This window comes from Paramisgurnus dabryanus, chromosome 2 (assembly GCF_030506205.2).
Source record: "Paramisgurnus dabryanus chromosome 2, PD_genome_1.1, whole genome shotgun sequence".
Classification (NCBI taxonomy): domain Eukaryota; kingdom Metazoa; phylum Chordata; class Actinopteri; order Cypriniformes; family Cobitidae; genus Paramisgurnus; species Paramisgurnus dabryanus.
Window position 1 is genome coordinate 34,239,942 of NC_133338.1, and position 12,216 is coordinate 34,252,157.

The 12,216-nt window shown below is 42.0% G+C and overlaps 1 protein-coding gene and 1 long non-coding RNA gene across 3 annotated transcripts in view; one reads left to right on the top strand and one right to left on the bottom strand.

Annotated features, from left to right (window-relative positions):
• The window catches only part of LOC135778864 (high choriolytic enzyme 1-like), a 105,897-nt gene that overhangs the window by 76,985 nt on the left and 16,696 nt on the right, over positions 1-12,216 (bottom strand). The window contains exons 7-11 of one of the 2 annotated variants that reach the window (XM_065289495.2): positions 12,005-12,122; positions 11,603-11,781; positions 11,433-11,514; positions 11,206-11,330; positions 10,795-10,953 (exon numbers count right to left, since the gene is read on the bottom strand). In XM_065289495.2, coding sequence (XP_065145567.1) covers positions 10,952-10,953; positions 11,206-11,330; positions 11,433-11,514; positions 11,603-11,781; positions 12,005-12,122 — 506 coding nt within the window. In that variant the 3' untranslated portion in view covers positions 10,795-10,951. Of the gene's footprint in view, positions 1-10,794; positions 10,954-11,205; positions 11,331-11,432; positions 11,515-11,602; positions 11,782-12,004; positions 12,123-12,216 lie in introns of those variants that run through there. The other variant, XM_065289494.2, reaches the window with a different exon arrangement.
• On the top strand, positions 7,701-11,708 carry LOC141281048 (uncharacterized). Its single transcript, XR_012335436.1, has 3 exons — positions 7,701-8,451; positions 11,217-11,351; positions 11,598-11,708. It is a non-coding gene; the product is annotated as an uncharacterized lncRNA (long non-coding RNA).

The window sequence follows — 12,216 nt, forward strand, 5'->3', positions numbered from 1 at the left end:
AGATACAGCCAATGGAGTATAATTGTTTGGTAGACTGCTATGAAGAGTTAGGGAGAAAATTAGCACAATACAAGATTGATGTTAACCCAAATGGAGCAGAATCTCCCAAAAGTAGTGGTAGCTTACCTGTGAATGTAACCGGTGAGGCCAGTGGTGGGAAACGAGAAAGTATGATCTCCCTCCGTGACCTTCAGCTACTGCCATTCCAGCATAGAGAGTTCAAAATTCAAGGGGGGCAGATTAGTGATAGTACTTCTGATATAAGCTACACAAGTGTCACCAAACAAATAGATGAGGGACTGGCAGCTAATCACAGTGAAAATGACATCATCAGAGGGGTCTTGAGAGTCATTAAGCCAGGAAACTTTAAGGACATGTTAATAAACAAGGAGGCACTGACTATCTCAGAATTAAAGAGTTTCCTTCAGTCGCATCTAAATGAGAGGAGTAGCTCTGAGCTCTTCCAGGAGTTAATGTGTGGGAAACAAAATGACAATGAAACCCCCCAACAATTTCTGTATAGACTGATCGGACTGAAACAGAAACTAATTTTTCTGTCCAAACAAGCTGTTACAGACCTGGAGTATGACGAACAAACAATCCAAAATGTCTTTTTGAGGACGATTTATCAGGGCATGGGTGCAAAGTACAACCAGTTCCGCACTGAATTGAAGCCACTACTCACAAACCGCCTGGTGACAGATGAGGCACTTCTACGTCAAGTAACCCAGATAGCCAGTGACGAGAGTGAAAGACAACGTCGGTTGGGGCAAGCTGCGCGTCAGAGAGTATCGAATGCCCTCAGTGCACAGTGTGAGTCTAGCCGAGGTAAAGACAGAGATGACAGTAAACAAAATGACCAAACTGAAACGATACGTCAGTTGAGTGCACAAATTGAAGCTCTTACAAAGACTGTTGAATCACTTGCAAAGGCGAGGATGACAGAAGGCCAGTGCAAAGCCATCGATAGCCAGCCACAGCAAAGGCAACGTCGACGAATGTGTCCCAAATGTAGTAGCAAGGATGTCACCTCTTGCAATCATTGCTTTGTGTGCGGTGAGGAAGGACATCGAGCGGTGGGCTGTCTAAGAAGGGAAAAGAGGTCGGGAAACGACCAACGGCCACTGATGAGGGGCGACCAGTGACCGAGAAAACACAGTCCCAGCTTAAGGAGAAAGAGGCTCGGAGCAGTAGAACACCTGATTCGCCAAATCAAAGACAAAGTCCCTGTGATCGAGTAGCCCAGCTCATTGGAAAGAAAGCTATCATTAAGTGCCACATTCATGGATTCACAGTAACTGCTCTACTAGACACAGGAGCACAAGTTAGTATAATCGACTGCAACTGGAAGAGTAAATACTTACCAGATCAAACTCTGCGACCACTGTCAGAGATAATCGATGGGGGTGACATCAATGTCTCAGCTGTTAATGGAGAACCATTGCCATTCGAGGGATGGGTAGAGTTGACAGTGAACCTCCCCGGGAATGATGACCCAAGTCTGGCGATTCAAGTGCCTTTCCTCGTGGGGAAGATGCCATTAGAGCGGCCATTGCTGGGATTTAATGTTGTCGAGGAGATAATAAGAGGAAAGAAGGACACTGAGTCTGGTCTATGGACATTTTCAGAACTCCTAAGGATGGCCCTGGACATAAAAGGTGAACAAGCCAATGCGATAGTGAGCTTCATTCAGGAACCACCCTTTGTGAACCCTACAGCTATTGTCACAGTGGGCCTTAGAGATGTTGTTGTACCACCCGGTCAGGTGACTCATATTAAGTGTGAAGTTCCACTTAGCTTGAAATGCTCAGAGCCAGTAGTACTGTTCGAGTCCAGTGAGGAGAGTGCATCACTAACTCAACTCGATGTTGGAGATGGTCTAATGGAACTAGAGGGGACTGACCAGCCCTATGTTAGGATTCCCCTGGGAAATCCTTCTGCTTGTGAAGTTACTATCAGACGACGTACACCTCTAGGAAGTATTCAACCCATATCAAGCATTATCGAAACGGAGCAGCAAGGCTTTGTAGACAGAGTTGACTTACCAGTGAGCCGTGGAGAAGAACCAGGTTTCCAAGGTCAAGAAAACGTCCGCAGGGTAGACAGCTTGTGGCATCCGCCTGTTGATGTAAGCCATCTGGAAGAAGAACAGCAGAAATTAGTCAAAGAAATGCTCTATGAAGAATCCAATGTGTTTGTTCATGGAGATGACGATATTGGGTGTATCCCGAGTTTACAAATGACGATTAACCTGAAGGATGACATTCCTGTTCAGCGAGCTTATGCCTCCATCCCCAAACCCCTATATAAGGAGGTGAAGGAATACGTTCAGGACTTACTTGCTCGAGGTTGGGTGGTCAAGTCGAAGTCTCCATACGCAGCCCCAGTGGTGTGCGTGCGGAAGAAGGATGGCACACTGAGACTGTGTATAGATTACCGGCTGTTAAACCAGAAGACAGTCCCAGACCGACATCCACTCCCCCGGATCCAGGACCTCATTGACACCTTGGGAGGCTACCGTTGGTTCTCAATCCTGGATCAGGGAAAGGCCTACCACCAGGGGTTTATGGCGGAGGGATCTCGGCACCTTACGGCTTTTACAACCCCCTGGGGACTATATGATTGGGTCCGCATACCCTTCGGATTAGCTAATGCACCAGCAGCATTCCAGAGGAGTATGGAGGGGATGCTGGACTCACTGAGGGATGAATTATGTATCCCGTATCTTGACGACATACTCTGCTTTGGTAAAACATTCAGTGACCATGTTCAGGGGTTAAAGAGAGTCCTCAGAGTACTGCGCCATCACGGAGTGAAGTTGAGGCCTGAAAAATGCGAACTCTTCAAGAGAGAGGTCAGGTACGTGGGGAGACTAGTTTCGGAGGATGGTGTCCGCATCGACCCAAAAGACCTAGAAGCAGTCCTCTCCCTGAAAGAACAAAAGCCCACTACTGTTGGCGAGCTGCGGCGATTGTTGGGGTTCCTCAGTTACTATCGCACCTTCGTCCAGGATTTTTCACGGATTGCTAAGCCACTATACGAACTCCTCCAGTCTCCGAGCTCAGTAGCTTCTGGGGAGCAGAATAAGTCGGGCAAAACTGAGAAAAGAAAGAACCAGTTGTCATCCCGTGCAAAAGTAGAGTGGACAAGTGTGCACCAAGGTGTGTTGGAGAAACTCATTGGAGCTTTAACAAACCCCCCAGTACTTGCTTACCCGAACTTTGAACTTCCGTTTGTGCTCCATACAGACGCGTCCGAACAGGGGCTCGGGGCTGTGCTGTACCAACATCAAGAGGGCAAACTCAGGGTCATTGGCTATGGCTCCAGAACGTTGACTCCTGCCGAGAAAGGGTATAGACTCCACTCCGGAAAGCTGGAGTTCCTTGCGCTTAAATGGGCAGTCTGCGAGAAGTTCCGCGATTACCTGTTTTATGCGCCACACTTTACCATTTACACCGACAACAACCCTTTGACGTATGTCCTCAGGACAGCCAAACTCAATGCTGTTGGACATAGGTGGGTGGGAGAATTGGCAGACTTCAGATTCGACATTCGCTACAGACCAGGCAAAGTGAACGCAGACGCCGACATGCTCTCTCGCTGTCCCCTCGATATCACTAAGTTGATGACCACATGTACAGAAGTGCTGACTGAGGAGGTGGTCCGGGCTACCTGGGAAGGAAGTCAGGCAGACCAAGAGAATGATGTAGCCTGGGTTGCGGCCCTTAACGCACGTGAAGAGAATACAGAGTGTCAGTTTGAAAACAATTTCATGACACTTGACCGCTCTGAGTTGAGAGCTGCACAGAGGGAAGATCCTGTGGTCAGTAAGGTGATAGAATTAAAGGAGAGTGGTGGAGAATTGACTCCTGAAATGACAAAAACTGCTAAAGGAGGCCTCAAGAGACTGTTGTATGAGTGGAGAAAACTGGATCTTGAAGAGGGACTACTCTATCGTAAGACCAATCATAGATCTCAACTTGTTCTCCCCGCTAAATTTAAGCAGTCGGTCTTGAAACAGCTACACAACGACATGGGCCATGTAGGGACAGAACGAGTTCTGGACTTAGCAAGGAACAGATTTTACTGGCCTTTTATGAAAAAGGAGATCGAGCACTATGTCACCCAGCAGTGCCAATGCGTGAAGCAGAAGAAACCCGTTGTGAAGATCAGAGCTCCGATGGGGAGTCTTACCTCAAGTTGTCCACTGGACCTTGTGTCCATCGATTATCTGCACCTGGAGCGGAGCCGGGGCGGATATGAATATATTCTGGTGCTGGTGGACCATTTTACGAGATTTGCACAAGCATACCCGACGAAAGACAAGTCTGGAAGGACAGCAGCAGAGAGGATATTTAACGATTATATCCCACGGTTTGGCTATCCGTGTCGACTCCATCATGACCAAGGCCGTGAATTCGAGAACAATCTCTTCGCGACTTTGCAACGGATGACAGGTGTCAGTAACTCCAGGACAACACCTTATCACCCCCAAGCAAACCCAGCAGAACGTTTTAATCGGACTCTTTTGCAAATGTTGAGGAGCCTGGAGGAGAAGGAAAAGGAAAGATGGAAAGATCACCTTCCAAAGGTAGTGCACGCTTACAACTGCACAAAACATGAGGCGACGGGGTTTTCTCCATTCTTCCTCTTGTATGGACGTCATCCTCGCTTGCCTGTAGACTTAGTATTTGGTCTAAGATCAAGAGAGGACCAATACTCACCTCGAGACTATGCACAGAAGTGGGCACAACGGATGGCTGATGCATACAAACTAGCCTCAGACAACAGTAAGCAAGCTAGCGCACGGAACAAGAGATACTATGACCAGCATCTTCGAGGCGTTGTGTTGCAACCCGGCGATAGAGTTCTGGTTCGGAACTTGAGCGAGCGGGGGGGACCTGGAAAGCTGAGATCATACTGGGAGAAAACTGTGCACGTGGTCAAAGAAAGGATAGGAGATGGACCAGTCTATCAAGTGTACCCTGAGTCCAGTGGAGGCCAAGATCCAGGAATGATACGCACCTTGCACCGGAACCTGCTTCACTTGGTTAATGACCTACCTGTAGAACCGTCATCCTTGGGAGCTGATGAGTCATGTAGACCTAAGGGAAGGAGACAAAGATTGTTAAAACCAGCAAGAGAACCTGAAGAAGCAAATTCAAGTGATACATGCTCGGATGACAGTGATGCTCCGAGAGCTTACTACTGGTTGCGCTCCTCGGAACAGCAGAGATCTAAGCAGAAAGCTAAACCTGACACTTACCAAAGAGGAGATTGGAGACGAAGAAATAGTGAGGATGGGCCTGTAAGACAGGAAGAGATTATGCTAGAAGTCGAGGAAGGATACTTACCTGAACCAGTGGCAAACCACTCATTGACTGACTTACCAGCTGCATCAGGATCTGAGAGGATGGATGATGAGCTTGGAGACATGGTACCTGTGGAGGAAGGAAATCAAATGATTAGCCCATTGAGAAATGATTCAGGAGATGGATATGTGAGGAGATCCAACAGAGAAAGGAAACCCACACGAGTCTTCACTTACCCCTCCTTGGGTCAGCCCAATTATGAACTGCCTACTGAGATAGGAGCTGCTCAATTGATGCAGACACAACAGTTACCATATTACTCTAATGGGGTACAGGGGCCTGTATATGTGACTTGTGCTCACGTCCCAACTACATTTCCTTATCAGATAGGGTCTTATCCTACCTTACCACCTTATGCATTTAGTGTATACTAGAGAATTAGAAGTTACAAGAAAACACACACACGCACATGTGAACAAGAAACACCCTGATATAATACACTCTGACACAGAAATCTTGTAATTGGTTACAATGTGAGAGGAATGTTTGTGTTCTTGAGTAAACTGTTTACAAGGGTTAAAGGGTCAGTGTTGTTTGGAGCCATTTCTTTTGTCAGGGAGAGTGTGACACCCTGTATGTATAGTCACAGGAATAATTATATTTTTGAATAATTATATTTTTATAGTCACAGGAATAATTATATTTTTTGAATAATTATATTTTTTTCCTCTTTGTGTATTTGATTTATTCTATTGTATTGATGATATCGTTTCAATTGCTGTTATTATGCTGGACTCGTGATGCGTAATACCCTCAGTGGACAATAGGGGGAGACTATGTGCTGAACAGAGTCTGTGTGGGTAACTTTGAGTCGCGGAGAAGAAGACGCCATTACATGAGCGACTCGTGAGTTACAACAGCACAACTTTGTCTCTCTCATTGTTTTATTAAACAGAATTTACTGCAGTACTGCCAGCTGGAAGGCGGGCGTGCTACAAAATAGCCCTCTGGATTAAGTTATGCGGTAAACCACAACACCAACTAAACGTGGATAAATTAAACAAGGATGTCTACATCTGTTCTAAGTCAACAACGTATTTGAACGTCCTACACAATGATACTGGAATAAGATTTTCAGAATTAAGGATAGACATGAATACGTGTTAATTATTATGCTGAACAAAACCTATACGGAGCTACAGTCAAGCTGTTTAAATGAATGGGTTTTTTTGGGGTGAAGCCTTATACTAAGAGGAATTTTCTTGCTAACGTGGCGACATATATCCAGTTGCAGCCCCGCAGCACCCACATTTCAGTCCACACATTCCAGGCCACCTGGCTCAGGCCGGAAGTGATGACCATATATGGTTTTTGTAGCGTTCTTATTTTTAAATCAATTTTAATGGAATTTATGTATATTATTTGAAAACAATATCTGGAAATACTAAAAAATACTCCTTCAGAAATATGTAACGAGTTCTGATTGTGTAGTTTGTTTAGTGTGTTGTGATTCGACCAGCAACTTAGCTTAGCAACTGTTTGAGCTGTAGCTGGCGACTGACGTCTTCCTGTGGGCGGAGTTTAGTCAAAAACTGTTTTATTGATGTCATTAGAGCAGTAGGTAGAGGGCTGTAGTCCAAACCCGCCGTTCGCTGTAGGCTTTGAGGGGGGAATTCTGTTGAAGAAATATATCGCCTGGCAGTGAACTTTGAGCTTTATCATTTTGCAGATATTATTTATGCTCTAACAGCAACATTACACACTAACTAGTTTGAAAATCAGTTTGGGATCAGGAAACACGTGTGACTTTAAGGTCTCCCTGGAATCTTCCAGCTGTTCCATGAGATTTTTAAATCTAAATTAAAAACACACACACACAAAAAAAACAAAAAAACGGTAAAAGACGATAGGTTTAATGTTTAATAATAAAAAAGATGTTCACAAAATCAGTACTTAGTGTCTAGGTATGAAGCCAAAGTACTACGTATGATGACAACATTTTCAAAAACCCCAAAGCTCAAAATTAATCACATGACTAAACTGAGCAGACATTCCCATTTACAAAGATATCATAATTGTAAAAATCTGTTAAGGACTGATAAAGTTATGATATTTTTAATATTAGAGGAAAAAGTTATATATGGATGTCAATGGAAGGTGTGTGACTGAAAAGGCTGCTTATTCACATGATTTTGCTTGTAACTTTCTCATTTTATCAGATATTTGCATGAAATTTTAACAGATGTTAGAATTAAAATTAAATTCAAATGAAATCATGAACATTTACTATTTTAGTTGGAATGGGCCATTTAGTTGAAATTAGTTTGTCAAATTCAGACTCAGATTCATGGTTATTAAGAACGATGCCTGCAGTTCTGATGTCAATCTACCACCACAAACGTGACTACCAAATTTCTGCAATTTATTTAAATACCTTCTCCTCCATAGGTTTAGATGAAATTTTATCAGTATCAAAATAAAAGATATATCTTTTGTCACCCCGACCTTTCATTAGTGCCCAGAGTCTAGCGGAAGCACACCAGCCGGTTGAAAGTTACACAAATTTTCAAACAAATTTTGTAAAATAAAAAACACAACAGGACTGAAAGCTCAAAATATTAAACACTTCTGGTGGTTCTTCTTCACGTATTTATTGTAGTATTTCATAAAAACATACAACTATGCAGCGAGAAGTGGATATTGCATGACACGCATTTTAAAGTAACAAGCAGGTTGAAACAGATTTTTTGACCCAGAAGTTTGACGTGCATGCCCGCGATGTCAGCATTGCTATATAAACACTTCACTAGTGATTGTTCATGACATAATAGCAGAAAAACTATAAATGTTATAACCGTGTTGTCTATGTTTTTATAATTTTACGCATTTCTGCGTGTTTCATAAAACATCTGCTGTGGGCCTGCCCCTTACTTCCGGTCTGAGACGATGGCCTGAATCGTGGGTGCTGTGGGCCTGCAGTTGGACACTATTGGATGTGGCAGCTACTGTTACCGCTGCATGAACGGCACACAACTCCTCTGCTCAGTCATGTCCATTTGGGTCATTGCACATCATTCAGAGTTTACAAATACAACTTTAATGCTGAATCAGAGCTAAATCCCCCCATGTCACATTGCATGTGAGTTCAATGACTCTTAACTTATTGATTCTGTTAAGTCAGAGTTTCTCAAAGTGTGGGGCGGGCCCCACTAGTGGGGAATGGGAACATTACAAGTGGGGCGTGACAAACGGGAGGACATTTTTGTCATTTTTGTGCCCATTAAGGCTGTGACGTGACGGTTGTCAAACTATGAAAAATATTAAGTACAGTACAATCTCGCCAGCAAGATGTCTTCAAGTTTGTGCGAACGCAAACGGCTGCGCTATTTGGCCCGTCATGGCCAAGCACATATTCTCAATTGGCTCAAATTTCACATCTAAAACCACGCAAATAAACGTAATTGCGCCGTTTTCCTCTTTCTTTTTAAATCGCGTGGGCGCTCCAGAGTGTCTGTCGTTGGTAAGTAGCCTAATTTAAGCATTGCTTGATGTTGTGACCAGCACCCACCGGTGGCAAAAGAACATGCATGTTTGTTAAGAAGCGTATTTCTGATCCTTGTTTACATTTTCAAGTTTTCCAATTACATATATGCATTATATATAAGCCTCTATGCATCATTGCGCGTGCGTGCACAAACTGTCATGCACAGGTGCGCCCACACCCACCTACCCCCACACACACACATTATAACCACCGAACGTAATACTGGTAAAACCGTATTACATTCACAGCCATCTCTATTAATTCATTTATTTATTTATTGACCATACACTCAAAACAACACATTTAAATATAAGCCTTACTTAAAACAACATCAGACTGTGAAGAAAATGTCACGCGAAACCCTTCAAAGATAACTAAATGTCGGAATGTTAATTGAAGCTGATCAAAAACTTGAATGTTGAGAGGCAGTATAGGTGGTAGCGGGTATAAAAGTTAATAATGGATAGGTTTGTGACACGAAATGAGAAGAAAACTGGATTCAGCACCAGCAGAGAAAACCAAGACAGTCAGTGGACCTAATAAACCAAAAAGCCAGCCAAAAAGAAAGTATGATGAATTTTGTAAGAATCAAAATGCAAACAGTTGCAATATAATTTTTTACATTTGAAAAAAGTCTAATTTCATGCAAAGGGATAACACCTTTGCACATTTCTTGCTCTTTTGAAAGTGTTTATGCTGTTATGGGTTATAATATGATGTGATTAAATACATTTTAACAGTTAAACTTAAAGCCTAGTTGATTACCATTTTGTTTGGGCGATTAGGGACAGGTGGGGCTCGAAACCCTTCCCTACCTCCAAAGTGGGGAATGGCAGAAAAAGTTTGAGAAACACTGTGTTAAGTGACTGTACATTTAAGTACCTTATTGGTTTGTTAAATGTCTTTGGTTGATGTCCTACACGGATATTAGTATAAATAAATTGGTGTATAAAAATAAAATAAATACAAACTAAATCATTTAGTTTCAACATTTATTTATGGTATTTTCTTTGTATGGTTTTAATAATGTATCATTGCTGTTATGTAAAAACATTCTTAGTCAATCTTTACTATAGAATCCATTTGACAAAAAATACAAACCCCAATTTCAAAAATTGTGGACAATGTGATAAAATGTAAACAGCAAACTCAGCGGATAGCATGATGGGTTTAGAAACACCTCCAGAAATCATTGTTTTTTAAAACAGTTCACTTTGCCATCCACAAAGGCTGGCTGGCTAAAGCTCTATTATGCAAAGAAGGAAACAAGACCCGGACATGCCAGATCTGTTGTGCAATCAAATTAAAAATGTAATAATTATTCTTAAAATGGTCTTCAGTTAAAGGTGCTCTAAGCGAATCTGTGAGACGTCACTTTTTGTTGATGTTTGAACTGTTTTCAAACAAACGGAGTGTAGCTAACTCCTCCCCCTCCCTTTCGTGCTTTCATGAACGCGCCCAACCCCCACCCCCAAATCCTTCTTTCATTTATTGGCGGGAACACTTTTTATGTTTCGTGATGCTAGGTTTGGCCACTGTGTTTTATTGCAGTTTGTGGAGCCTGGGCTGTCTACAGAGATCGCGTTTTTTCACAGTTTGATCAGCGGACAGGCAGCAAGCAGATAGTGAGGAGATGTTTGCTGTATGTAACAAAAAATGTTTATGGTCTAAAACGCGTGAATTCGCTTACAGCACCTTTAAAACATGCAATGTTCCATTATGAATAAATTTGTTTTTATCTTAAATTGTAAAAATTTTATTTCTTTTTTACAGACAGTATCTAAAAGTTATAATGATCGAGATCACTGATCTTAATCAGTTTCTTTAGGACCGCTTTTATTATAAGCAACTTTGAAAGATGCATTTTATTGCAGAAACGTGTAGCTACAATCACAATGACTTTTGATGAATAAACTGACAAAGAGGCTTGATGTTCTAATTCATTAAAGCTTTATTGGTGTATTGTTTTGCTTATTACATAACTGATAAAGTAAGCATAGCAGACAAAACCATCAGGGAGATTGAGACTTCGATGAATGTCTTTTCTGCATGTTTTCTGTGCTGCATGTTAGGGTGCTGAATGTTATTCAAGTCTCTCTATATAATGAAACAATCATCAAGGTTAAATTTAAAAAATATGCATAGGAAAGTTTCAAGTAGCTTTGAACATAGCATTAAAGTGATCAGTAAACATATCATACATTTTCTTTAATTACACTTAAAATAATGAATGTGAATGAAGACAAGGAGCTTAAAACCTAAGCACGATAACCTCATTGTTTGACAAACAAAAGCTCTGCAAGCATGTACTGAATGAACAAATGAATGTGTCTGTTTCATGTCACTTACAACATTTGTAGAGTCTGTTGAGTCTGGTGATGTCATTTTTGCTCATCTGAGTAGCTCCGCCCAGCTGAACGTTGCTATTTGGAATAGGGACCATAGTGGGATAGCCATTCTTTGAGAAAGCATTTCTGATGATTCAAAGGACACAGGTATGGTTAGAAACAATCTACAATCTGTAACATCTATCATACAGTGAACACATATCTCATCTTAAGCCAAAGTTATCTTACCTCTGATACTGCATCACAGAATGATAGTCATAGGGAGTTCCCTGGTTAAGGGTGTTGATTTTCTCGAAGTTGTTTTTGCTACCTGATGAGTAAGCATAACATTTACTGTTCTCATTCAGAAATTTAACTGGCTTTAAGATTTACTGTATATTTGATCTTATGTAGCCTACTATCTTTGATGTTGTCCCAGAGGATCTGGATGTAACTGTCGCGGTCACTGCGGCTTTGCTCATGTTCGAAGCCAAGAGCATGGAGCAGCTCATGCTGGATAGTACTTTGGTAAATACAGCCATGACGAGCCAGAGACACAGTCTGGGCATTTCCCCGACGACCAATGTATGAGTAGCATCTGTAATGTCAAAATAATGCATCAATTTCTTTACCATTATCTCGGATCCATGTCCGCCTGTAAAAAACTTGATTTAATATCACTCTTATTCTGATTAAAATTATGCTTCTATCTCTTCTGATTTATAATTTTGATGATTGTGACTGTGATATGCTACAGTAACATTCACCTGATGCTGATGCAAACCATTATTTGTGTAATATTTTTCTAATCTGTTACGCACCCACTGCGAGACTCAATGCTGATGTAATCTCTCTCATTGGTACGAGGGAAAAACCAGATACAGGAGACATGCCAGAAAGAAGCCAGAACACGCTTAATCATCTGTAGCTCACTGGGTGCTGAGAGGGCAAAGAGCAGAGGTTATTTATGAGATTTTATCTTCACATTTACATTGCACTGATTATAAAATTCTAGCACTCTCCAATCTCCTAC